Here is a 25,887-nt window from a genome sequence, read left to right as displayed (position 1 = left end):
CCAGGACCACCTCTTGTTCCCAGTCCATCCCCGATGCATGTTGTCTACCTGCCCTCTGGGGCAGGATAGCGCAGCCCTCAAGCACGAACCACAACGTGGACAGGGGTGGCTGCCTGGCTTTCTCGGGGTCGTGAGTGCTAGGGCCCTGCCGATCTCAGGCCCTTTTGGTGACGGAAGGGCAGCTCCTGCCCAGGGTCTCTCCAGTATCCCCCTTCCAGCAGAGCACACTGTGGCACTCTGGCCTTGACCTGGCCAGAGTGGACCTGAGCAAACCGCCTGCTAGAGGCGTGGAGGCTCCGCAGGCTTCCCAGAGATGACGACCCTGCTTCACAGTGTCTCCTGTCATTGCCCCACCTCCGGGCACACTCGCCACTGCGCCCGCTGTTGGTCTGCTCTCCCCGACCTCTGGGAGTCTCAGAGGGAAGCTGAGGGCTGTCAGTGGCTTCCGGTGCAACCCCCCACCTCTGCCAACCCTTCCAGTTCAGCTTAGGTTCCTGGATCTCAGCCACCTATGCCCACCAGGAACTAGGGCTCCTGCCTGCAGCCCTCCACGGGGTCCACCCGCCCGCACACCTGTGCTTGTGGCCCCGAGACCGCCCGGTCCCGCTCCCCCCTGGGTACCCCCCTTGCCGCATGAGGCTGTTCTCTGTAGTTGGGCGCCTGCTGGGTGCTCGGTATGGCCCCCCCACCCCTTTCACAGTCCAGGCTGTCCCTGACTTCTCCAGTGGAAACCCAGTCAACCTCTGGAAGCAGATGGAGCAGGATGGGGTATCCGGGTGCTAGAGGACAGACCATGGGGTTCCCGTCCCTGGCACTCACCCAGATCTTCTAGTTCAGCCCTGTACATGTCTCCTTGGACTGTGGGAGCTTCTGAGGGATGCCCCAGGAAGCTTCCCAGGGGAGTGGTGGGGTGGCCTTGAAGGATACACAGGCCCCATCCTCGAAGACTATGCCCAGCATGGTGGGCAGAAGTCACAGCAAATGTCTGGAGGACAGGCAGGGCTCCTCTGGGGCAGGAAGGACCCTGGGACAGGCAGCTGGGGCCAGATCTTGGGGGAAAGCCTGGAGGTTGCTGAGGGGTGGAGCTGTGCCCTGGCCCTGCCCTGCCACTGCAGCCCTGTATCCTGCCATCCTGAGGGTCCTGGCCTGGCTGTGCAGAGCTGGAACTGGCAGAATGTGGTCGGCCAGAGGGCAGGGTCTGCAGAGCCCTGGGAAGAGGAGGGGTTGGCAGGGTGGCCAAAGGTACAGGGGACCAGGGTGGCTCCAGTGTCACATCTGGTGCTTGAGAGAGCTGGAGCAGAGGGCCTGTGTGAGCCGGCACCAGGAGCGGGCCTGCGCACAGAGCAGAGGTAGGGCCCCTCTGAGGGCAGTGGCAGCCCGTGGAGCCCGCAGGGCCTTCTGTCAGGCGAGCAGCGAGGGAAGCCTCAGGAGGCCAGTGGGCAACTGCTCCAGGGCAGGCCCTGGCATAAGGCTGTGACACTCACTCGCCATGCCAAGCAGGGCCCCGCCCCTGAGTCATGGGCTTGGACTGCCGCTTAGTTAGGAGATCAAGTCTGGGCAGGGCAGTCAGGAAACGCCTGAGTGGCAGCCATCCTCCCATGGACCAGCCACACCATCCCCCAAAACAGGTATCCTCCCCATCCTCAGCCCACTGAGCTGTCCGAGGCTGTGGTCCCCTAGGCGTGGTTGGGGTCCATCCCTGCTGCAGGCCTCTGTGTCCCCCGGGGTCCACACTGGGCTAGACAGGAGAGAGCTGGGCTCCTGAACCCATGTGGGGTCACAGGCCATTTATGCTCTAGACAAATGCACAAAATGGGGACAAATGATTGCAGGGCAAACCCTGCCACTCTACACACACCAATCCAAGGCAAAGACCCGCCTGCCCCCATCATCTCCAGCCCTGCAGCCTGGCATTTGGAGCCATGGGGACCTGGTGACAAGCAGGGGACAGGGTGGATCCCAGCAGGCCCTAGCGGAAGGAACATTTGCTGAATGACTAAAGGACTGTGAGAGAAGCTTCTTTCCAGTCATGGCTGCACCACGTGCACTCTCGGGTCCCAGGAGAGGCGCTCTTCCTGCAAACCTCCTGTTGCCCCACCATTGGCTGAGCTGCCCAAATGGGATGCGCTCAGTGGAGCAGCCCTGTGGGAGGCAGGGGACCAGCATGTGTGGGCTGGGCACTCTGGCGTGAATGCGGTGACAGTCGCCTCCTCTGCTTCCTTGACCTGGTGTTGAGAGGATGGCCTGTGTGCCCCAGAGGGGATGCCATGCCTCTGCCTCTGGGCTGGACTTGCCCTGGGAGGCCACGTGGAGGTGCTCTGCAGGTGTGGAGGGCAGTGGGGCCGGAGGACCCAGGGCCACAGAACAGCTGGGGGAGCACGGGCTCCTGACCTCCATGCGTTGCATTGGACCATGGGGAGAGCACAGTCTTCACCCCACCTGCAAGGCTGGGGAAACTGAGGCACGGTGGGGGTGGGCAGTCAGTGGAGCTGGACGCCCCTCCAGCCTGTCCACTGTGGGCTGAGGGTCCTCTGCCCCAGGCTCATCTCCGATACCCTTTCAGATATGCCAGGGCCCAGATGTGGGCCCTGAGTCCCCTGCAGCCTAACCCTTCTAGCACCGCCCAGTCCCCGCCCTGGGGGGAGCCTGGGGGCTCAGTGGGGGGAACTCGGGCTGAGAGGCCCTGCCGAGCCTCTGCTGTGCCCACCCAGCACTGGTCTGTGGCGACTGGCCGCATGTGTAAAGGCACTGACAGCCTTGGGGCAGGTGGGCCTGCCCACTCCAGGATCTAGAAACTTCTAAGGCTGTTCCAGCAGGGTTGGGTGGTGACCACTGAGAGGCCCATGGTGGGGCAGGGTGGAATGAAGGGCCAGGCAGCCCAGGGATTTGGTGACTGGGTGGGAGAGTGTTGAGGGGTGCCCAGCACCCAGAGCGGGCCCCCGAAAAACTCAAGAGTTTGTGAAGGGAAAGACATGGCCCTGAGGCGGACAGGCAGGTGGCCAGGGTAGGAGGGGCAGGAGGAGGCCAGAAACCAGGCTGAGGCCCCTGCCCGGCTCTGGTCTGTGAGCTGCAGCCTGCCAAGGAGCCCAACGGTGGGGCAGCGGGGGAGGCCTGCTGTGCCTGGTGAGGCCTTGCCCCGAGGGTACAACCCCCACCCCGGGCTTGGTCCTCCCCACACAGCCCCAGTATGGGTGCCTCTCCCTGCAGCCCTGGCATGGCCAAGGGCCTCACCCCACATACTGTCACCTGATGGTCCCTCTACCCAAGGTCAATCCTGCAGGCAGGCCCTCTGGAGGAATTAGGGGCCCGACTGGTCTGGGCTGGGGTGAGAGGTCAGGGTAAGAGGACTCTGGCGGCCTCAGCTGTGGCCCAGCTCTGTCCTGAGCTGTGGTGTTGGGGTGAGAGGGCCATAGGGCAGGTGTCCAGCGTGGGTGGGGTGCCCTGACTCCCTGGAGACAGCGCCAGCTCCCCCACACTGCCCTCTGCTGGCCACACCCCGGGAGGCTGCCTGGATCCCTCTGAGCATCAAGCCGTGGTGAACCCCGGGGCTCTGCCCCCTCCCTGCCCCTCCCACTTCCTCTGCCATCCCAGCACCGCCACCCCTGCCCCAGGCACTGGGCATACACACTCTCCCCACTCACAGCCCTGCAAGGGTCATCAGGGCTGTGGGAGCCCAGCCGGGGGTGGGCATCCAGGGCTACCTGGAAGAACAGGGAGGCGGCAGGAGGAAGGCTTGGGGGCGTGGGGAGCTCCTCCCAAGGAGGGCGCCCGGCTGGGTGGCACAGCCCAAGGGGTGGTGGGGGTGAGATGCTCGGCTGGCTTGGTACAGTCTGGGCAGGGCAGGTGCAGGGAATCCTGTGTCCCTGTGGCAGGTGAGGGACTCCCTTACAACCCAGGCGCAGCACCCCAGACCTCAGCCCCCGGCCCCTGGGCCCTGGCCTTTGCTCTTCGCCTGCACAAGCCTTTTGATTTCCGCCCACTGCCCCCCACGTCGGGATACTCCCCTTGCCTGTGGTGCATCTGTGGAGGGCTGGCCATGGTGCCAGTGTGTGCTAGTGCCCACAGTGAGCATGGGCTTCTTTAATAAGAGGTTCGAGGTTGGCGCCTTGCGGACAGCATGTCACCAGCAGACTTCCCAGCACTCCTGCCCCAGGGCCCAATGCTGGAGGCTGCCTGCTTCTGGACGCACTTGGCTGTGTGAGGGACCCTCCCACAGCCAAGTGCTATGCAAGGAGGGCGGGTGGCATCTTCTGCCCCAGGCTTCCAGGGCAGGGCAGACAAGTGACAGCCTCTCTTCTCCCTGTGACAGGAGGCAGGGCCCAAAGCAGCAGAGGCCCCCCAGTCAACGCGATCATTGATGTGGACCACGTCACAGGCTCTGCACCCAGATCAGGCAGCAGCATCCCGGGAGTGTGGACGGGTGCCCGGAGGTCACGGGCCAGCGGACCCCCAACAGCAGATACCCCTGGCCTGAGCCCTGCCCCAGGTGGGCCCGCCCAGCCCAACGCCAGCTCACACCATGCGACCTTCGTCTGAGGCTGCCGGGAACTGTGTGCCCCAGCCAGTCCTCCGAGGCTACATCCAAGCTGTCCTGTCTGCATACGCCTGTGGAGGCCTGTGACCTCGGGACCTTGGGACCGCCTGAGCCCGACCCCAGGGCCTGGGAGGGGCTGCTGCGGCGGGCAGTTCCCAGGAGCCGAACCAGGAGAGGTTCGCGGGCCCTTGCTCAGACGCTTCCCGCCGCTGGCCCTGAGGGCTCCTCGGTCCGCCCCTGCTGGGCTTCGGAGCCCATTCTTCCCTCAATAAATTGCCTTGTGGACCCCCACGCGTTGGCCTTGTGCTGGGTCCTGGGGCCACAGACCCTGCCCTCAGGAGGTGTGCTTCTCGGGCTCTGAACGTGTTGGGAGGGGGGCCGAGAGAACGGGCCGAGAAGGAAGTCCACATTGTGGGCCTCGAGGCTGCACCCCACAGTGGGCGGGGAGGGGGCCCTGCTGGGTGGAGGCCTCTGGCCTGCCCGCTCGGGCCATGCTCTGCACGTCCGCACGGGGTCTCCTCTCTGGGTTGGCTGCCGTGGGGCAGGGCTCGGCCGGGGAGGCCTGCAAGCTCCATGGCCACCCGTGCGACTGCGAGCCGGGCCTTCTGCTCGCCCATCCATGCCCTCGGCCTCGTTCAGGGGGTGATCTGGCCAGGCCTCTCTGTTGAGGACGAGTCATCGGAGTGGAAACCGGATTGCTGAGAGACCCTGGGAAGCATGAGGCCCTGAGGTGGGAGGGGCAGCTGGTGGGCCAGGCTGGGGGCATGGGCCCCAGTGCCCATGCAGCTGGGCCCTGAGGGGACCCCCAACCCTCCCTCCTCAGAGCTGCCCCCAGCACCCACTCTGCCCAGCCCCTACCCTGCCCCCAGCACCCATCTTGCTCCCAAGCGCCCACCTAGCTCAGCACACCCCTGCACAGCACCCACACTGCCCCCAGCACCCACTGTACCCCAAGCTGGGTGCCCACTGCTTCCATTTTCCATCCCTCTGCACAGCTGGGAACATGTGGGTCCAGAGAGGGTGGTCTGGGGGTGCACAGTGAGGCGGCTGCAGTGCCTGGCTGATCCTGAGGCCAGAGTGCAGGGCCAGCCTCCCCTGCCACCCATAGGTGGCCAAGCTGACTCACGGGGAACCGGAAGAATCCCTGCCTCACGGTAGCTCAAAACGGCAGAAGAGGGTTCTGTGGTGGCTTTGCCTGCGGCCCCCACACCTTCCAGGGCCGGGTGGGGGAGCTCTGCCGCTGCGTCCAGGGCAGCACCCCATGGCAGCTCACAGGTGCAGAGACCAAACCTGGGCAGGACCCAAGCCCGGTCCCCTGGCCCTCAGTGGGATACCAGAGGTCCCTAGAGACAGCCTGGCCCCCGAAGGCTGGTGTGGAATGGAGCTGGCCTCGACAGAGGTGGGGGCAGCGCAGGTCGCCCAGGCCGTCAGGGGGAAGCCCAGGGCAAGGCTTCCTAGAGGGTGTCCCGTGGGTGCAGGAGAGGTGGGGGTAGGGACGCTCCTAGGCACCCCAGATGTAGGGCAGGCCCACCTCCCCAGGCTCTCTCCTACAAGGGCCCCTACTCCAGGCCCATCCCGGGAGGGGCCAGGCTGAGGTGTGGGGCTGTGGGCATCCCCATCTAGGAGTCACCGTTTGCGGCATGCAGCCCACGCACACACCCCTCCTGTCTGTTCCCTGCCTTTTGCTGGCTGTGGCCAGTACTTCACACTCCAGGCCCAGGCCCTCGGAAGGGCTCAGCTCTTGCGGCTGCTGGGGCTGTGAATAGCCACAGACAGCCAGTGACCAGCCCAAGGCCAGGAAGTGACTGGAAGCTGGGGCTGGAGTCTAGGTGCCCCCTTTCCATGAATCCTAGAAGACTTCCTGGAGGAGGCTTCTAGGCTGAGACCCAAGAATATTGCCAGGTCCAGGACCAGTGTGTCTGAGGCCAGAGGAGACTGCTGGGCCCGTGGCCAGGCAGGGTGAGCTGGGCAGCAGAAGTGGGGGACATGTGGGCGCAGCATGGAAGGCAGCCAGGGTTAATCATTTCCAAGTGGCCTTGACCCACCCCTGCCCTGGCCGCTCTCGTCCCGCCTCCTGCTGGCCCTCATGCTAGCTCAGTAGCAGCCATGGGGTGCTGGGCCTGGGTGCCTGGCGCTTGGCTCCGGCCGGGACCATCTCTGTTCCTGCTGCTGCTGCTGGTACCCCTCAGGGCGCAGCCCCAGGGCGGCAGGGTGAGCGCACCCCCATTGCACTGTGACCGTAGGCTCCCTGTACCTGCTCTGGGTCCTGGGGCTGAGGCCAGGGCAGGGGTATGGAGTAGGTGAGGGGCCCACTGAGGTGAAAGCTGGCATTCAGTGGGTAAGCTGGGCATGTTAGGGGCAGGGGGCCTGGGTATCTGATTTGCAGGGCCCCCGACCTGGGGGCGTGGAGGCCCCTCCCCCCTCTCCAGGCCTCTGTCGGGTCCTCTAAGGGTCTCACAGCTGCTCCTGTCCATTTCCCAGAATAGACCCCAAGACTGGAGTCTGGGCAGACCTTGAGCCAGCTGACTCACCCCTTGGGCTCAGCAAGAGGGAGAGGGGTTGAGACCAGCTGAGGCCCTGGGAGTCCGAGGCACCCCCCCAGCCCGGGTGCCTTCTCCAAGACCTGAGGGCCCCAGTATGCAAACTGAGGCCCAGGGCTGCAACCAGCCCTCCTGGCAAGGCCTGCATGTGAAGGGGCCTGGCCCACGATGACGCCGTCACAGCCCTCTCGGCTTTGCCTAGAACCATACGGAATCCCTTGAACCTAACGCCACAGTGACCCCTGGGACCACCATGGTCCTTGTAACCTCAGTAACCCCTGCAACCCCAACCACAAGTGCTCCAGAGGCAGAGGGACCCCATGGTAAGGAGCTCATCCCCCACCCCAGGGCTGCTCCCTCCAGGGGGGCCCAGAGGGCCACTGGAGGTGGTGGGCTGCCCCCTGCACGGGGCTGGGAGGGACGTGGGTGGCTGCTGGGCAGTGGAGTGCGCACTGGGGGTGAGGAGCGTCCAGCACGGGAGCCTCTTGACCCCTACCCCTCAGCAGTGCTCACCGAGGACGGGCAGCCCTGCCGGTTCCCCTTCCGCTACGGTGGCCGCATGCACCACTCCTGCACCTCGGAGGGAAGCGCCCACAGGAAGTGGTGGGTCCCAGTGGACGGGGCCTGCAGGCACAGGTCCCCAGCACCCCTCCTTCCAGTCCCCACGGCCCCTCGTCCTCTCTCCCACCTTCCTCCCTCCACACTCCAGACTGCCTGGCAGCCAGCAGGTGTGCTGAGTGAATGCATGAGTGAGCGAACCAGGGGGAGAGCTCCAGAGCCAGGGGACGCCCTCTAGAGCTGGGGCCAGGCTGAGCAGGGCTCGGGCTTGGGACCCATGGTCACATCACCCCCAGGTGTGCCACGACACACAACTATGACCGGGACAGGACCTGGGGCTACTGTGTGCAGGCCTCCCAGCCCCGGGAGGGCTCAGGTTGGTTCTGGGGGTCTGTAGGTCTGGGCCCAGGCCAAGGCGAGCTGGGCCTGGGGATGAGCTGGGGGACATCCGGGCCCACGTGCTGATGAGGGTAGGTCCCGGGGGACAGAGCTGACTTGGGTCTGAGGCTTTGGGCTGACCCCACCTCAGGCCTGGGGGTCCCGGGTGGGGGTAGCAGAGCCATCGCCCAGGAGACTGAAGGATCGTGGAGGGGGAGCTCATGCCAGGCAGGAGCCTGACCTCTCTGAGAGCCACGCGGCTGCCTTAGCCACTGTTGGGGCCAAAGTGCCCTCTGGGGGTCAGGCTAGGCTCTGCAGCCCCACAGGCTGAGCCCTGGGCAGAGCTGGGCATGGGGCTGGGAGCCCTGCTTAAGAGGGTCTTAGGGCACACGGGAGGGACTGTGGTGCTTGACTGGAGATCGGACTTCCAGGATGCTGGGTACAGGGCAAGAGGCCCTCTTGCCAGGGTCTGAGTGCTGGGTGTGGGCTGTGGGGAGAAGGGGGAGGCCTATGCCCCCTTTCAGGGCACCTGCTCCCCAAGGATCCCAGAAGGGGAAGCTTCAAGGCAGCAGGCCTGATGGAGGCTCTGTGGTGCTTGGCAAGCAGAAGGTCACGGGGTGAGGGGTGACACGTAGATGCCCCAAGCCGCGTCCCTCCTGTGCGTCCCCAGCCGCCGTGGATCCCTGTGCCTCTGGCCCGTGCCTCCACGGGGGCTTGTGCTCCAGCACCCAGGACCTCGAGTCGTACCACTGCACCTGCCCCGTGGCCTTCACGGGCAAGGACTGTGGCACAGGTGAGCAGGGCGGAAGCCGGCCAGGGCCTGGAGGGGCCCTGCAGGGGGCAGTGGTGTGCTGGGCGCAGGGGACTCACTGTGGGGTCTCCAGAGAAATGCTTTGATGAGACCCGCTACGAGCACCTCGAGACGGGGGATCGCTGGGCCCGAGTGCAACAGGGCGGAGTGCAACAGTGCGAGTGTGCTGGGGGCCGGGCCCAGTGTGAGGGCGCCCGCCACACAGGTACGTGGTGGCTGGGGGAGGGCCGCTCTACGCCGCAGCCTTCCCAGCCTGAGGCTCTGCCTGTCCCCACCCAAGGGAAGGCGCCTGCCCGCGGTCACCAGCCGGGGGCACTGGGCATCAGACCCAGGCCCTGGTCCCACCTTCACGCGGCAGGCCCCCCAAGACCCAAGTCCTAGCGTCTGAGCTCTCGCCCCCAGCGTGCCTGAGTAGCCCGTGCCTGAACGGGGGTACCTGCCACCTGATCGTGGCCACGGGGACCACCGTATGTGCCTGCCCCCAGGGCTATGCTGGGCGACTCTGCAACATTGGTGAGCCACGGCCCCCGAGCCCCGCGGGTTGGCTCCTGGCCCTGGGCCACAGACTGGTTGTTGGAAAGGGTGCAGCCTTGGGTCTTGGCTTACCACCCTCTGTGCCGCCCGCAGTACCCACCCAGCACTGCTTCACGGGGAACGGCACAGAATACCGAGGTGTGGCCAGTACGGCAGCCTCAGGCCTCGGCTGCCTGGCCTGGAACTCCGACCTGCTTTACCAGGAGCTGCACGTGGACTCGGTGGGCGCCGCAGCTCTGCTCGGCCTGGGCCCCCACGCCTACTGCCGGTCAGCACTGGCCTGGCCTGCCCCAGGCCACCTTACTCGGGGTGGACAGGGTCCGTCCTGGAGGGGGCCTTCCCGACCAGGCCTGCCCCCAGGGGCTCCTGAGGCTGTGTCTGACCCAGCGAGAGAAGCCTGGCGCAGAGGAGGAGGCCCATGGGGACCAAGGCCTCTGTGTCAATGTGCAGGACCAGCAGAACCCTGCTGGGGGCTCAGCGGTCTCACCCTGCTGGGCGTCCCACTTCCCTGCCCCCTCGTGCCCGCTGTCCCCTGCCCACCTGCCTCTCCGCGCATTCCAGGAACCCGGACAAGGACGAGCGGCCCTGGTGCTACGTGGTGAAGGACAGCGCGCTCTCCTGGGAGTACTGCCGCCTGGCAGCCTGTGGTGCGCGGGGCGCTGCAGGGCTCTGGGGAGGCCAGGCAGGGCCGCAGCGGCCCACGCCCACTCAGGTCACGTGGTTTCCCTGTGGCCCTCACCACCCCACCCCCACGCCTGGCGTCCTTTCTTTGGAGGACCACGGGCCCATCTGGGAGATGGGGCAACTGAGGCTGTCTGGAGCGAGGCTGGCCCAAGGCCATGCAGTGGGCTGGCAAAGGGGCCAGAGCAGGCAAGCAAACTAGGTTTCCTGGGTGGCTCCCCCCAACATACACAGCCCCCGAACACAGCATGGCCCCCAGGGGTGAGGAGGAGCAGTGGGGTGCTGAGCCATGTGGGTAGGAGGCCCAGTAGGTGCCTCTGGACACAGACCTGGGAGCGGGAAGCTCCGTGAGGTCAGCCTACACTCTGGCCCCTGGTTCCCAGGGCTGTCTGACCGTCCTGGGGCTGGCTGAGGCCCAGGCTGCTGGGCGGGATAGGAGTCCCTGCCAGCTGTGCCAGGCCATTCCGGTTCCCACGAAGCTTGTGACTGGGTACTAGTCTCCTCACCCTGCTGAGGAGACTGAGGCTCCAGCAGTAAGTCGTGCCCACAGGGGCAGAGCTGACTGGAGCCCTGGACCCTCTTCCAGAAGGGCTGCCTGTGGTGGGGTGGGAGGCAGGTGAACCGCCGGGGACCTGAGGACATGGACTCGGCCAGGACCCTCTCTGGCCTGGGGTATGCAGAAGGGACTCGGCTGTGACCTGGTGACCTGTGCCCCAGAATCCCTCGGCAGAAATCAGCCCCCGCCCCTCGACACCCTGCTGTCCCTGCCTGAGCCGGTCCCAGCCGAGCGCCAGGGCTGCGGCAGGAGGCACCGGAAGAGGAGCTTCCTGCGGCCGCGCATCATCGGTGGCTCGTCCTCGCTGCCCGGCTCTCACCCCTGGCTGGCCGCCATCTACATTGGGAACAACTTCTGCTCTGGGAGCCTTGTGCACACGTGCTGGGTGGTGTCCGCGGCCCACTGCTTCTCCAACAGGTGGGTGGCTCTGAACCGCGTCCACGACCCCTTTGCTGTCCCTCAACCCATGTCCAGTCCCACCATCTACGCCTCCACCTACCCACTGGCTGGTCATACGCCCGCCATCTATTCCATGTCTTCTCGCTCAACGTCCGCCACCCATCCACCTGCCCACCCTCCATCCCCCACCCACCACTCCATCCGCGTCCACCCAGCCTCCCGCCCCCATCCCCCGGCCCATCTGCCTGGCCTCGCACTCCTCTAACCTAACCGCTATTTACCTGTCGCCACATTTCCCCACCTACCCACGGAACCGCCTCCACTCCCCGCCTCTCCCCTCTGACGCAGGTGGGACTCGCACTCAGCCCGGGGCCGGGCAAGGAGGCTGCAGAGACACGCCCCTGCCCGCCCCGCCCCTTCCATACCGCGCAGATGGCACCAGGGGGCGCAGGGACTCGGAGGCCCTGCCCACTCACGGGCCCCCAGAAGGGAAGCGGGGCTTGGGTGGGCAGCTAGGTGTCGGTGGAGTCCGGGGCGCGGGGCCCACCACTGCACGCCCAGGGAAGGCCGGCCCCGCCCGCGCTCCAGCCCACCGTGATGGGGGCCAGGCTCTGCCTGGGGGAGTTGGGGGTCCGGCGGGAGGGGAGGGACCTGACGGTGGCATCCCAGGCATTAGGGGCTGGGTGTTTGGCAGCGTGAGGGTGAGGCCGTGGGCCCCCATCGGCTCACCCCAGGGGCTATGGCATGGGGGTGGCAGGCAGTGTGCTGAGCGCGGACTTGCAGCAAGCACCCTGCTGGGCCTGGAGATGGGGCTCTGCCTATGGCATGGGATGGGGTGGGGCTGGGGGCGGGGAGCAGGCATCCACTCCGCCACAGCTAGGAAGGGTCTGGGGAGGGACCAGAATGGGTGGGGATGCTCATGCCTGTGTCCTGCACCCCAGCACCCTGTTCCCAGGTCTGGGCTAAGCAGGGCTGGAGGGACTGGGGGAACCAGGACAGGTATGGAAAGGCCAGGTGGGAGGCCCCAGGTGCCCTCACAGCGCTCCTTTAGTGGGGTCAAAGGGCAGACCCAGGTGCCCAGAGCTCCACTGTGCACTCCAGGCAGCCCTTCCAGCCTGGAGCACCCCATTGCCCTCACACCCCAGGGCCTGGGTGTTCAAACCCCAGGCTCACGCCGGCTACCCTGACAGGTCCTGAGCCAGACCCAGAGCCCCCAGCTCTGCCCCTGGGCTCGGGCTGCCCGCTCTGCCAGGAGCCCTGGGCTCTGCGCCTTGCTGTGTGCTGGGCCTCTAGCTGCCACGGTGGGGAGCCCATTGTCCAGAAGGGCCTGAGGCCTGGAAGGGCCGAGCGGCTAAGGTCCCCAGTGGCCTGGAAGCAAAGCCTGAGGCAGGAGGCCATACATGGTGATGGGAAAATGAGGCCCAAAGGGACAGCGGGTGGCCAAGGGGGCGTGAGGCCTGTGCCCCACAGGAGGGAGGGGCTGTGTCTGGGCGACGCTGCAGGCTAGACAGGAGCTGCGCAGGGCTGCCAGGCAGGGCCAGGTCTGCACTCACTGGGGCTCAATCTCAGGGCAGCCCCAGGACACGCATCTACTGAGGCAATTGCATTAAAGATGGCGCTGCCCAGGATCTTGGGTGTGACGCCAGCCCATGACTCCCCACCGTCGCGGCGGTCCCCACACTGGCCCCTGCTTAGGGCTGCAGGTGCCCGCACAGCATCGTCCCCCTGGGGCTGTCTCGGGGGTGCTCACTGCCGTGGGTGGGGGAGAGCCGAGTTCAGTGCCCCAGAGGGAAGACCAAGGTCATGCCCCCACCCGCCCCTCCCAGCCCCCCAAGGGAGCGCGTCTCGGTGGTCCTGGGCCAGCACTTCTTCAACCGTACGACAGATGTGACGCAGACATTTGGCATCGAGAAATACATCCCGTACCCCCAGTACTCGGTGTTCAGCCCCAGTGACCACGACCTTGGTGAGGCCTGGGACGCGGGGTAGCAGGGACAGGGTCATGTGCTCTGCGCACACTCGGGCCAGCACCAGGAGAGACACGGGGCCTGGGCACCAAGCAGGCCTGGAGAGAATTCAGGACAGCATGGGGGTGCAGAGGGAATGGGGAGGCAGGCGAGGGTACAGGGTGCCTGGTGTGGCAGAGTGGCTCCTCCTGGGGGAAGCCCTGACTGGCACTCCTGCTCCCTCCTGGGTCTCCCTGGCCACAGCACCTCTGCCCAGCAGGGCTGTGCCCCCATGCAACTCAATGGCCACCCTCCACCCGTCCTGGACCCCCAGCCCCAGGCTGACCCCTGACATCTCTCCCACCCAGTCCTGATCCGACTGAAGAAGAAGGGGGCCCGCTGTGCTGTGCGCTCCCAGTTCGTCCAGCCCATCTGCCTGCCTGAGCCTGGCAGCCCCTTCCCCACTGGACACAAGTGCCAGATTGCAGGCTGGGGCCACCAGGATGAGAGTGAGTGGGGGCTGGGGGCAGCCTGCCAGCGTGGTGCCCTGGGGAGCGGTGGCCAGCAGCAGGGGGGCTTGCCCACCCTGAGGGCACTGTGCCTGCAGATGTGAGCGGCTACTCCAGCTCGCTGCGGGAGGCTCTGGTCCCCCTGGTCGCCGACCACAAGTGCAGCAGCCCTGAGGTGTATGGGGCCGACATCAGCCCCAACATGCTGTGTGCTGGCTACTTTGACTGCAAGTCTGATGCCTGCCAGGTGAGCCGGGAGGCCAGTCGCTCAGAGCAGAGAGGGACCCTGAACCACAGGGCCAGTCAGGAGCCGGGGTAGAGAATGCACCTGCTGGTTGGCAGCCAGCCCCGGGATGGGCACTCACTACGTCTGGAGGCCCTCAGAACAGGGGAGAGCCCGCTCCTCACATGGCTGGGAAGAATGAGGCCCAGGGAGGGACTGCTCACAAAGCCCCCCGTGGCCCTGCCCTCCTGCCAAGGGCAGGCTGTCCATGTGACGCCAAGGGCCAAACCCCTTCCCACCCATAATTCTCCCAAGTGGGCTCAGTCACTGACCGCTCCCAGTAGCTAATGCTCACTGAGGGCACCATAGGCATGAGCTTATTAGGCTGCATGTCCAGCCTGGGATGGAGAAGCCACTTTAGTCCTCATTTTATGGATGGGGAAACAGGCCCAGGGAGGTCCGGTCACTCTTCCCAGGTCACATGAGTCAGAAGCAGCAAGGGGGGCTTGACACCAGGCCACGTGGTACAACACATACCTGGGGGGGCGGAATTCAAGGATGGCTTCATGGAGGAGGGAACATTTGCACTTGTCCTGAGGGGTAAATAGGAGTCTGCCAGGTGGCTGGGCGGGCGTCTCAACTGGGAGAAGAGCCTGTGCCAGACACGGGTCACCCGGTCTATGTGGGGTGCGTGCCGGTGGGCAGGGGCGGGGTGGGCGGGTGGCGAGCCGGACCGAGGACGCATTGCTGCCTGTGATAGCCTGCCATGCGGTTGGCAGGGAGGGTGACAACTCCCTCACGTGGAAGTACTTTGCCATCTGTCCCCCAGGCTGCCGGCAAGTCCGCCTGGGGAGCACTGGGTCCCAGGGGGGCTTCTCAGACTCTCCCAGGCTTTTAAGTGCTCTGGGGACCTTTCAGGGTTGGTGTGAGAGAGGCTGGGGGCAGGAGGGTGGTGGTGGGGCGTTTCCGGGGTACTGAGGAGCCGAGAGGGCCCCTGCCTCTGACTGGCACCTCTGCCACAGGGGGACTCAGGTGGGCCCCTGGCCTGTGAGAAGAATGGGGTGGCCTACCTGTATGGCATCATCAGCTGGGGCGATGGCTGTGGGCGCCTCAATAAGCCTGGGGTCTACACCCGTGTGGCCAATTACGTGGACTGGATCAACGACAGAATTCGGCCCCCTAAGCGACCTGCGGAGCCCTCCTGAGACCCCCGGGCATCCTGCCTCTGCACCATCCCTGCCTGGCTGGCAATAAATGCGACCCCGAGAACCCGGCCCACGCTGCCTGTGCTGCCACCCCCACGCAGCCTTCCCGCCCAGGCCGTGACCCGGCCCACGTTTGTGGATGGGGTGGCTCTGGGCTGGAGACCTGGCGTCAGCACCCTAGCTCTGGCTCCTCTCTCAGTGGAGAAGGGATCCTGTGACCCCGTGGGAGGGTTCAGGCCCAGGACCCAGGCAGCCAGGCAGGAGGTCCAGTCCTGACTCCCCAGGGCCTGAGCTGTCCCCTGCCCGCCTCTCCGGGCCCCCTTCAGGCCCCCCAGGTGGGTGGGGCTCAGGTCCAGGCACCCAGCTTGTCCCAGGGCAGGGCATGGGAAGCAGGTCCTGGGCGCAAGGCTAGGGCAGGGTCTGAGCCAAGTTGTGCATGAATATTAAGCTTAGGATGGGTTACTAGGGGACACCCTCTGAGCGTCCAGAGCTTCAGAAGGCGCCCCCTCAGCTGCATTCCCTAGGAGAGGAAGACACAGGTTTCCTCTGAGAGAAAGCAGGGGGCCCCAAGTGCCAGAGTGAGTCAAGGGCAGTGGGTTGCTCCTGGTATTGAACTTTCTGGAGCCATCCCCTGCCACCCGCAGGCAGGACACGGGATGAGGAGCCTCAGGGCCTAGAATCCCGGAGGAGGGGGCAGCACATGCAAAGGTCCTGGGACAGCAGGAGGGGGGCTCATTGGGGGCAGATAAAGAGGTGTAGCTGGAGGCCAGGGTGGGTGGAATTGTGGGGCACATGGAGGGGTGGACCTCCCAGGTCTGTGGGCTGCGTGAGGCACTGGGCTGCCCCAAGGGTCCCTGGTGGGGTTTCAGCAGGGTGAGGATGTAATGACTACTACAGCCCCGAAACAGGGCCTGGGTGTGGGGACGGGGCACTCTCCTGCTGTGGAGAGTCAAGGTCAGGGTCACCAGTGCCCAGCTGGGAGCCCTGGTCTCTGGAAGGAGCAGGAAGGTGGCTTCCATTCAGTGTGTCCAGACCCAGACCCACTGTCCGGCTCAGCATGGGGCCCCAGCCTGAACCAGAGCAGCCCAGAAGGTTGGGGCTCTCCCCACACAGCCTCCGCCCACTCCGCCTGCTCCTGGGCCCCTGAGGCCTCCTCCTCTCCGTCATTCCCATTCTGGACCAGGTCTTGCCAACCTTCCCAGCTGACAGGCCAGGGCTTTCTCCTTGCCCCCGTCCCCTGTTCCCGTGGCCTGGAAGCCTCCCCTAATCTCTCCCTATGTCTGGACCCTCCTCTGCCTCGCTGCCCAGTCTGTGCATGAAACTGACCAAGGCCCATTGTGGCCTAGAATGTTCTCTCTGTGTGCCTCTCCCCGACTTCACGCATGCTTCAGAGCTCGGGCTGCTCGTGGGGTCCCCCGGAGGCCTCTCCCTGTCACCATCTCCAATGTCACACATGCACGTAGGTGTGGAGGGCACCGGCTTTGCTGGCCTGTCTCGGTGGCTGGAACAAAGGGGGGTGTGGGGACAGGAAGCCCCACAGCCATCCCTTCCCAACATTGGTTTGCCAGTCTGTCTGTCCCTTTATCAGGAAGGAGGAGGCTCCCCAGAACCCCTTTGCAGTACATCTGCACACAGCTCCCATTTGCCTGAAGGGGTCACAGGACCACATGTAGCTGCAAAGGAGGCTGGGAGGGCAGGGAACAGAATCGCTGCGACTGGATCAGACAGATCACGAGGGGACACTGCCCCACACAAAGCCAGAGGTGAAAGAGATGGGTGCCAGGGGGGCAGCCAGTGAGCTTGCCCGGGCCCTTTGCCCCGCTGCCTGGAAGGCTGCCGGTGGGACTGAGCCCGGAGGCTGGCTGAAACTTGCTGCTGAAGCCCCCGCTGTGTGGGTCATGGCCCAGGGCAGCTGCCGCCATACAGAGGTGGGGGCGCCCCTGCTCAGGGCTGTGGACCCCCTGCAGCCTGTTCATGGCTCCTGGCTGCGGAATGGCCTCAGTGCCGCCAGGCCCCTGGCCTGGCCTGGCCTGCCCCTCCTCCCCCACAGGTGGTGGGTGTGGGGCTGTTGAGGGCTGGCTCTCATTTACAGGCTGTCAGGCAGACTTCACACTCCTGGAGGAAGCTACACTGTCGGGCTGCAAGCCGGGGCTCCCACCTGCCCCCTCAGTTACCCCCTGCCTCCTGCACCTTGCACTCTGCCCCAGGCAGCTGATCTCTACGGGCTGCACCCTTGGGCTCCTGGGCCCCTTGGTCTTTTATTAGGCCACTGGGGAGCCGGAGCTGTTGGTCGGAGTGGGGAGGAGGGCAGTCGGGGTGTCGATCCTCCTGGCCCGCTTCTTTTGGGGTCACCTCAGTGCCATAGGCTTGTAGCTGGGCGGCTGCGTCTGGCGAGGTCTGCACACCAGGTGGAACCTCATCGTGGATGGGGGAGGCTCTGGCTCCGAACGAGGAAGAGTTCTCGAGCAGTCAAGCGTCGGCAGGGAAGGAATTCATCGGAGAGAGCGGCAGGGAACGGCAGCTGCCTGCAGGCAGCAGAGCACAAGGAAGCTGAAGTGGGGCCGAGGGTGAAGAGCTGTGCTCGAGTCTGGAAGACGCAATGAAGTAACGAAGTGACGAAGATGCTTACTGCTGGCAGAGCAGAGACTAAACGCGAGCCGAGCAGCGGGAAGGCTTTACCTGAAGTCACGCGCCTAAAGAGAGGGAAAGTGCGGGTGTCCTCAGGGGGGGAGGTGCGCCCAAAGGTTGGGGTTTCTGTCTTTTAAGGATTTTTCAGGAATGTGACAAAGGGCCAGAGGGTATAGACTTGCAAAGTGGTCTCAAAAATGCTTATCTCCAGTGAGAGACACTATGTCTCTTCTATGAGTCTTCTAGGTAATTCTGCAAAATTAACTTAATACAAGGAATTGGTCAGTTCCTCTCCAGGATATCAGCTTTCCAGATCTTTCTGCCTAACAGGTGGAATTGTGTTCTCCTAAAATCCCTGTGCTGGAGTCCTGACCCCAGGACCTCAGAATGTGACCTCGCTGGAGAGAGGGTCTCTATGGTAGTGATCAAGTTGAGGTGGGGGCATCGGCGTGGGTCCTGACCCGCTTTGACTGTGTCCCTGTGGGAGGGGAAATTTGGACACACAGAAGGAGGACAACATGAAGTGCCACCATGGGATGACTGCCACCCACGAGCCAAGGATGGAGACTGAGGCAGGTCCTCCCTCGGCCTTGGAGGGAACCAGCCTTGCCAACACTGACTCTTGGGCTTCTGGTCTCCAGAACTGTGAGACAACCAATTTCTGTTGTTTGAGCCCCCAGTTCATGGTGCTTTGCAAGCGAATACACCCAGATCCCTTAACTGGAGGTCACCGCCTCTCCCTAGGTGGACAGTGGCCGCCTCTCCGGTCTAGAGGTGGTTATCCGTGCCGCCCCTCTGACTAGCCCGGGGCTGCCGCCTGACTCCTGGCGGTTCCCTCCCAGCCCACACCTTTGTAAGTGCACGTGCAGGACTTGTCCTCCTGTCCGGTCGGCCTGCTGGAACCCTGGCCGGTACATGCTGCGTTACCGTTTACAAGCTCTTTGGGATTTACTTATATTTGTTTAGGATTTCACATTTATGTTTCAGGCCTATAATTTTCCCTTCTTATCCTCTGAATGGCTGTCATCAAGGCCATACTGACCTCGAAGAATGAGCTCAAGATCACCCCTCCTTGTATTTTTCACTGGATGACTTTGTATAAAGCTGGACCTTTATATAAAAGTTCTCTATTTTATTGTATGAAACTATTCTTTGAAAGGTTAGTAGAAATCCCTATAAAATTCCCTGGGCCCGGTGTTTTCTTTGTAGATTGATTTTTAACTACTGACTCTGTATTAATAGTTAGAGGACTTGCTGAGAAGTCCATTTCTTCCTGAGCCAGGCCCAGAAGTCACACTTCCACAAGGTCATCTGCCTGCGTCTCACACCGAATGCCGTTCGTTCCCGATGTTCTACCGTTGCTGGTCTCAGGTGTTGGGTTGTTCTCTGCCAGCCCTGGAAGGCCTCCCTCTGTTCTGGCTCCGTCGCTGCTGCTGCTGAGGAATCTGCTTTAAATCTAGTTGTGTTTTTATAAACAACTTCTTCCTCTGGTGACTCTGTGATGTTTTTGTCTTCGGGGGCTCGGTGGCCTCTGGTGTGTGCAGGTGCGGGCTTCTTCCCTCCTCTCCTGCTTGGTCACATCGCCCTTCTTGTCAGCTTGCCTGTGTCCTGGTGCCCTGCCTATGGGACTGGGATCCTTCTGTCTAGAGCTTCCAATGTCCCATGAGGCCTGGAGTCCAGCACCAGATGCTTTTTTGGTGGCACAAGGACCTCCGAACTCAGGGACATAAACCAACAGCTGTGTGTTGAGCCCACAGTTCTGGGCTGGGCCCCAGCAGGGGGTTCCTCCGGGCCAGGCTGGCTCCTTCACACGCCTGGAGGCATCTGTGGGTCTTAGGCCATGCTGCTCATGGGTGCTGCCTGGCTGGTGCCTGGGGCCATGGGGTGACTGGGCCTCGTGCTTGTTGTCAGAGGTGGGCTAGCCTGGACTTGTTCACACGGTGGCGGCCGGGCTGTCAAAGAATGAGCACTAGTGAGCATTTCCATTGCATTGCATTTCTTGAAGCAGTCCAGATTCTGGGGGCAGAAAGACAGAGCCATCTCTTCCTGGGACCGGATGTGTGGTCATATCTCAAAGGGCGTGGGCACTGAAGGAGAATATTTGCAGCCATGTTTTAAACAATTCACCACACTTTCTGTACCAGTCAGCTTGGGCTGCCTGGACAGAACACCACAGACCAGGGGGCTTAGATGACAGACATCTGTGTTCTCACAGTTCTGGGGACTGCAGTCCAAGATCAAGACCTGGCAGGTTGGTTTTGGTGAGGCTTCTCTTCCAGGCTTGCAGACGGCCGTCTTCCTGCTGTGTCCTCACATGGCCTTTCTCTGTGTGTGCGCAGACGTCTCCAAATGCAGTCACACTGGGGTTAGGGCTTCAACATAAGAATTTGGGGAATGCAGTTCCCTCCATCTCACCATGCGCTGAATGAACAGAGCATGGAGAGTGGTGAGGTGTCTCATGGCTGGGCCTGGATGGGGTGGTTATCACTGCCACCCACACCCACTGGCTCCTGTGTGTGGTTCACCTAACTGAGGGCTGCTGGGATGGGTAAACAAGTGTACAAAGTACGGTTGCTACTGAACATGCACTGCTTTTGCACCACTGGAAAGTCAAGAACTTGTAAGTGGAACCATCGCAAGCTGGGGACCACCTGTAATCCTGTCATGGGTGTGTCCTAATCACCTGCCAAAGGCCCACCTCCTGATACCATCCCACTGGGGACTGGGCTTCCACACGTGAATTTGGGGGACCCACATTCAGTCGGCAGCAGGACCTGAGAAGCAGAGAGGTCAGGGACTGGGAGTGGGCGCCAGGCTGGAAGCTGGGCGCCAGGCCTTTCGAAGGCTGGCTGAGGGGGCAGGGAGCTGTCTGTTCCGCTGTGGCCGCATTTCCGGGGCCAGTGCGGGAGCAGGTGCAGCTGCCAGGCGTGGCAGAAGTCTGGGTCAGGGCCAGTACTCAGGAATGCAGCAGGGCCCTGCCCCTCCCTGCAGGGGCAATGAAGCGCCAGAACAGCGGATGTATCCGGGGCCACAGCCCCCAGCCACCACCCAGCTCCACACAGGCTGTCCGAGGCCAGTCCCTGGGGGCCTGAGATGTGTGGGGAGCTTGAATGCAGCTCTGTGGCTGGGCAACTGCTCTGTGAGAGGCGGCTGGTGGGTGCACAGGTGACGCGGGGGTGGGGCAGGGGACACGGGAGACACAGAGCTGCTTTCTGGGCCTGGCCTGACCCTGCTCTGCATCAGGTCCTGGCAAGACATCACTTCTGCATCAGAATCAAGCTTGTGGCCAATCAGGGACCTACTCTCTCAGATCCCCAGGGACACTGGGGAAGGGGCAGGGGAAGGGGTGGACCTGGCCCTCTGCAACCAGCATGGTGGCGACTGAACTGGCGCGCTCGGGCTCAGCCGATGCTGGTCAGTGCTGGTGCATGGGACTCACCCCGGTGCACGGTCCTCAGTGAGAGGCACGACCCAGTCCGAAGGGCCTTGCGAATGTGAATCCTCACGTGTCCTGCCAACATCTGCCATCCTGCCTGTGCGGTTCATGTCCACAGGCCATGTTCCTCCCTTCTCTCCTCTCCCGCCAGAATCCAAGCCTCTAAGGTGGGACTGCTGCACTTAACGCAAATAATCAAGCCAAGTGTTCTAAAGCTAAACTTATTTTCTTAATATGGTTACCTCTAATAAAAATGAGGGTGCCTTTAAAGAGAGAAGTATTGTTTCTATAGGAGCAGGGTGGAAAGAGAATAAGGCCAGGAAAGCCCACTGAAAAAGACCCAGAGCTAGTGAGTTAATCAGTTAAAGCTCAAAAAGCCAGGAGCAACTTGGCCTTTTCTTTCCACCCCGCTCTACCTGTCTTCCTGCCTAACAGGAGCTGGAGTCAAGTCCAGTGCCTTTTCCTGCTTTTCTGTGGTGCTGCCCCTCTGCCGCGACCCCGTATGCCGCCGGGTCCTCCTGAGGCGTGGGGGATGGACGCCGTCTTAGAGATGGGGGTCGACGTCCAAGGTGTCAGACCTGCCAGGTGCCCCAAATCACGAGGGCTCTGGAAGAACTGGGGGCAGCTGGACTGGGTCTACAGGGTGGGGGAGGGGAACCAGAAGCTCAGAGCCCCGGGCTGTGGAGAGGGCTCCCAGGGGGCCTTTGTGGAGCAGCTCAGCTCCTCTGCACCGTCCTCACCAGGTGGGAGGGCTTTTAGCCCAAGGAGACCAGACATGGAGACCTTGTGCATGTGGCGCCCAGGGGGTGCCTGGGCCCACTCACCACCCCGCAGCAACCTGCACTGGGGCCCATGCTGGCAGGGCCTGCGAGTGGGCCCCCCTCCACCACCGCACGCGTGTCCTGGCCAGGGACCCCCACAGACAGTCCGCTGTCAGGCCGTTCTGGCCGCAGCCCTGGGTGGTGGGAGGCACAGGCGCTAGCGGCTGAAGCCAGGTCGGTGGAAATCACACTTCAGAATTGGGCAACGTGGACACGGAACGCCCCTCTTGCAGGGCTGTTTCCTGCGCTTTTGTTAGAGAAGCGCCCCCGCCCCAGGCGCGGGGGGGGCGGGGTCTGAGCCCCCAACCGCGCCCCGCAGCGGACCGCCGGGCCTCAGGTGGCCCCCAGGGGCGCCCCGCCCCGCCCCGCCCCCCGCCGGCCCCGCCCCGGCCCTCCCGAGGCTATTTTGAAAGTGACCCTGGGCCGGGGCGGCCGCGGGCGGCGGGGAGGCGCGGCGGGCGGCGGGCGGCGGGCGGCGGGCGGGCGGAACCATGACCGAAGATGACCGAGGCGGCGCTGGTGGAGGGCCAGGTCAAGCTCCGGGACGGCAAGAAGGTCGGGGCGCGCGGCGGGCGCGGGGGGGGCCGGGCGCGGGCGGCCGCTCACGCTCCCTCCGTCCCGCAGTGGAAGAGTAGGTGGCTGGTGCTGCGCAAGCCGTCGCCGGTGGCAGGTGAGCGCGCGGGGCCGGGCGGCTGGAGGGGCCTGCGCGCCGGGCCGGGGCCTAGGATCGGAGCCGCCAGGGGCGCTGCCCGCGGAGCTGAGCCCGGCGGCCCCGACAGCTTCCCCGGGAGGCGCCGAGGCCGGGCCGGGTGGGAGCGGCGCTGCTTCTGTTCTGAGAAGAGAAGCCCCCCCTCCCCCCCGCCCGCACCCCAGCCCGGAGGCCCGCGGGGAGCCCCAAGTCGGGCGGCTGCGGCCTCAGCGAGGATTCCGCGCCGGGGAGGCGCGAGCCGCCGCCGCAGCTGTTGCGGGGACAGGTGCCCTGCGGCCGGCCCGGCCCCGGGGTCCGTGTGCGATGCTGGGCTGAGCCCGCGCCGTCCCACACGTGTGGGGCTGCCAGAGGGGCTTCCGGACGCCTGGACGCCTGGGGAGTCTGCCACGTCCCGGGGCGCAGGCGGGGGCGCCCTCCCTGCCCCTCCCCGGGCGCCTTCTCGGGGCCTAATGCGCTCGCGCCGGCGCCGCGCGGCTGCAGGACGCAGCCCGGGCCTCCGCCTCCTCTCCCGGGTCCCGGGCCCCGCGCCCCGTTCATGTGCCAGGCAGCCTTCCATGCCCTGGGGCCCTCGTCCTGGGGAGCAACGGGGAGGCCTGGGAGAGGAGGAGAGGGGCCTGGAGACACCCAGAGGCCCTTGGGAGGCAGGGAAGGAAGAGACACTGGCCGGGTCGAGACGGGGGGGCCGAGGGGCAAGGGCCACAGTGACATCCAAGAGGCTCTGGCCAGCTGTGGCTGGAGGCAGGGGCTCGTGCAGGCCCCCAGAGAGGCCCCAGGGATGGGTGCCCCACCCGGAGAGAAGAAAGGGAAGGACACTGTGGGCAGGGCCCCCCCTGGGCCGTGCACTGTGTGCTCTGGCCCCTCTGCCCGACGTCCACGCCTCGCCCTGTGCCGGCCATCCCGTGTCCCGTCCCCATGACGTGGAGCACCCCTGCTGGCGCTGGTTGTCTTAGCGGGCCCCCTAACCCTCACGCCACACGGGGGCTGTGGTTATCCTCTTATGAGTGCAGAGCAGAGGTGCAGAGCTGGGTCCCCCCACCGCACTGCCCTGCTCTCACTGGCCCCCATGCATGCCCCGCGCCGGTGGCTTTGCTCTGCCATCTGGCCAGCCCTCTCCCCTCTGGCCGGGGGCCCCCACAGCACCGGCTGCCCCCTCCCAGGCCCTTAGCTGATGTGCCAGCCCGCTTTTGTATGTTGGGGAGGCCTGGCTGTGAGGGGTTCCGCTCAGCTTCGCCTTTGCCCTGCTGCCTCCCCACTTGTCCTGAAGTCCCGTGCCCTTGGGTGGGCTCAGGTAGGGGGGGCGGGTCCGTGTCCTTGAGGACCCCACAGCTGAGACGCCCTAGATTCTGGGTGTGGCGAAGGAACCTGCGGACGAGGGTCGCCCGCCTCATGTCCGGGACCCATCCTCAAAGCTATCTCCTGCCTGGGAGTTCCCCAAAGGGGTTCAGAGGGCTGCCCCAGCGGCTGTGGGCATGTGGGACGCAGCGAGCACATTCTATTCTGTGTGCTTTTGCCTGGTAGCATTTTTTCCAGAACCTGGAATTCTTATAATAAAGTCTTGTTAGTAAAGACAGGAAAACCTCTTTTTTTTAAAAAAAAAAAAAGGTATGACAAATCTTTACAAAAGGCAGTAATGCTTCTGGGGGATTGTGTCCCTCTGTCCTGGCCAGAAAATTCATGTCTGGGTCCCTTTTCTGGGCCTGGTCCCCTCCGGAGGGGTGGCCTGGGCCCACCCCTCGTGACCCTGGGTGGCCTGTCTCTTCCTCCAGGTTAGGGTGGTGGGAGGGGGTGCTGTGCACGTGCCCACAGAGGTGCAGCCAGTGGGGCTTCCGGAGGCATTGTGAGCAGCCTGGGGTGGGTTCCCCAGCACATCGTGTTCAGATGGGCCCTGCTTCTCTTCTTGCTGTGCAGGCTGCCCGGGGGCTTCAGCCAGCTCAGGAGAGCCACCAGGAGGGACCCTGAGACCAGGAGACCAGAGGGGTCTGGCCGAGGGGTGGTCGGGACATTGCTTCCTGCTCCAGCCCATAGCTGCCCTGTGCAGGCTGCAAGGTCAACACCTGCTCAGGCCATTGCCAGTGGGGTGTTTGTTCAGTTTCCTCCAGGCCCAGCTCTGAGTTCCTGAGGGCAGGGTCCCCCTACTGACATCATCCCCACAGGCAGCCTGCCAAGGGCTGGAACTTGCCGTGTGAGGTGCTGGGAGCCCAGTGGCTCCTGGCAACATCTGGGGCCATGCCAACTCATCCAGGAGCCTCAAGGCCTGACCGCTGCATCTGGTGCCTCTGCTAAGGTGGGCGCCTTCCAAGAGGCCAGGGGTCCCAGGTGGTGGTGATGGGAGGCTTCCTTCCCTTCCCAGTGGCACCTCCTGCCTTGGGAATGGGCACGCTATCTCAGTCCCCGTCTGGGCAGGTACCTGGAGGACATGGCGGGTGGCGGCTGGCCCCCCTGTCCCTGTGCAGACCTCAAGGAGAGGCCCAAAGCCTCCTGCAGCGCCTGGGTCGGGACTGGGAGTCAGAGCACCTGGGCTTGGATCCCGACAGGTGTGCTGTGTCCCAGCCTGGCTCTCGTGACGGTCCCTGTCGGGGTAGGTGGGGATCCTCGGGGCTGGAGGGGCCGGCCGGGAGCCTGTCTGCACCCCCCCTGCCCACGCTGACACCTCTGTCCTTGGGCAGCCTGCCTGTGCTCACCCGCCATGAAGTGCTTCCAGGTGCCCGGGGCTGCCCCCAGGCTGCGGCACCCTCGGCAGAGTCCCTTGGGCCCCTGCCATGCTGCTCCACTGGAGGCACTGCCTCAAGGTCAGTGTGACCTCTGCGGGTAATCCAGGAGCCGCCCCTGCATGGGTGCCCACCTCCATCGCCTCACCCAGCTCTCCATCCTCTGCCTGCTCCGCCCCGCTGGAGCCGTGGACTGCCGCTCCCCAGCTGGCCCTCCCCGAGGCTCAGCCCCTGGCTCTAAGCGCCTCTGAGTGCCCATGACTCCACAGTTATTTTTACATCTCCAGACGCGTGTGTCCAGCTGCCTTCATGCGTGCCGCCTGGAGCCCCGTGGGCCCTGCAGGCCCCAGTGTTCAGTGCAGAGCCCCGCCCCTGCGGCCCTCCCCCAGGCATCCCTCCACCCGAACCCAGCCTCCCGCCCACTCCCGTCCCGTCCTCCATCCCACCCACCCGGGGTCCGGTGGGTCAGTGCTGCGTCAGGCAGAGGGAAGGCCCCCCGGGATGCTGCCACGGCTCCCGCAGCCCGAGCCTTGGACGCCCTCATCCGTGACCTGCCCAGGCCGTAGCACCTCTTGGCTGAACAGCTGCGGGAGCCTGGAGGCCTCTGCTGTTAGCCTGTGTCTGTCCTCCACCCTCAGGGACCCCAGTGAACTGGGCTGAGGCTATTGGCCTGGCTCACCAGGCGCCCCGACTAGACAGTGCCCACACCTT

At 64.5% G+C, this 25,887-nt stretch overlaps 3 protein-coding genes across 13 annotated transcripts in view; all 3 read left to right on the top strand.

Annotated features, from left to right (window-relative positions):
- RGS12 (regulator of G protein signaling 12) overlaps positions 1 to 4,825 on the top strand; it is a 152,598-nt gene extending 147,773 nt beyond the window's left edge. For all 4 annotated transcript variants that reach the window (XM_057502011.1, XM_057502010.1, XM_036921279.2 and 1 more), the window contains one exon: positions 4,310 to 4,825. In XM_057502011.1, coding sequence (XP_057357994.1) covers positions 4,310 to 4,536 — 227 coding nt within the window. In that variant the 3' untranslated portion in view covers positions 4,537 to 4,825. The remainder of the gene's footprint in view (positions 1 to 4,309) is intronic.
- A 1,795-nt stretch (positions 4,826 to 6,620) lies between these two features.
- Positions 6,621 to 14,938, top strand: HGFAC (HGF activator). 3 transcript variants are annotated; one of them, XM_036921281.2, is made up of 14 exons: positions 6,621 to 6,745; positions 7,277 to 7,397; positions 7,581 to 7,677; positions 7,929 to 8,008; positions 8,681 to 8,803; positions 8,895 to 9,026; positions 9,224 to 9,334; positions 9,449 to 9,623; positions 9,917 to 10,002; positions 10,754 to 11,009; positions 12,818 to 12,957; positions 13,306 to 13,446; positions 13,545 to 13,693; positions 14,692 to 14,938. In XM_036921281.2, exons 1-14 carry the CDS (start codon positions 6,641 to 6,643, stop codon positions 14,872 to 14,874), a joined length of 1,899 nt encoding a protein of 632 aa, XP_036777176.2. In that variant the 5' UTR covers positions 6,621 to 6,640; the 3' UTR covers positions 14,875 to 14,938. The 3 variants fall into 3 exon arrangements, with proteins under 3 accessions (XP_036777176.2, XP_036777175.2, XP_036777177.2); XM_036921280.2 differs by having other exon boundaries at positions 7,578 to 7,677; XM_036921282.2 differs by lacking the exon at positions 9,224 to 9,334 and having other exon boundaries at positions 7,578 to 7,677.
- A 7,238-nt stretch (positions 14,939 to 22,176) lies between these two features.
- The window catches only part of DOK7 (docking protein 7), a 29,770-nt gene continuing 26,059 nt past the window's right edge, over positions 22,177 to 25,887 (top strand). For 2 of the 6 annotated variants that reach the window (XM_057502008.1, XM_036921284.2), the window contains exons 1-2: positions 22,240 to 22,290; positions 22,384 to 22,429. In XM_057502008.1, coding sequence (XP_057357991.1) covers positions 22,261 to 22,290; positions 22,384 to 22,429 — 76 coding nt within the window. In that variant the 5' untranslated portion in view covers positions 22,240 to 22,260. Of the gene's footprint in view, positions 22,430 to 25,887 lie in introns of all 6 variants that reach the window. The other 4 variants (XM_036921286.2, XM_036921285.2, XM_057502009.1 and 1 more) reach the window with 3 other exon arrangements.

The sequence above is a fragment of the Manis pentadactyla genome, chromosome 5 (genome assembly GCF_030020395.1).
Source record: "Manis pentadactyla isolate mManPen7 chromosome 5, mManPen7.hap1, whole genome shotgun sequence".
In the NCBI taxonomy this organism is placed as follows: domain Eukaryota; kingdom Metazoa; phylum Chordata; class Mammalia; order Pholidota; family Manidae; genus Manis; species Manis pentadactyla.
Note: the sequence above shows the minus strand (reverse complement) of the source record. Positions and strands in the feature narration are given on the sequence as shown.

Coding starts and splice junctions, on each gene's coding strand:
- HGFAC (XM_036921280.2), top strand. CDS start 6,641: ATGGGGTGCTGGGCCTGGGTGCCTGGCGCTTGGCTCCGGCCGGGACCA. Junction 8,009..8,680: donor CCAGCCCCGGGAGGGCTCAG/GTTGGTTCTGGG, acceptor GTGCGTCCCCAG/CCGCCGTGGATCCCTGTGCC. Junction 11,010..12,817: donor GCCCACTGCTTCTCCAACAG/GTGGGTGGCTCT, acceptor CGCCCCTCCCAG/CCCCCCAAGGGAGCGCGTCT.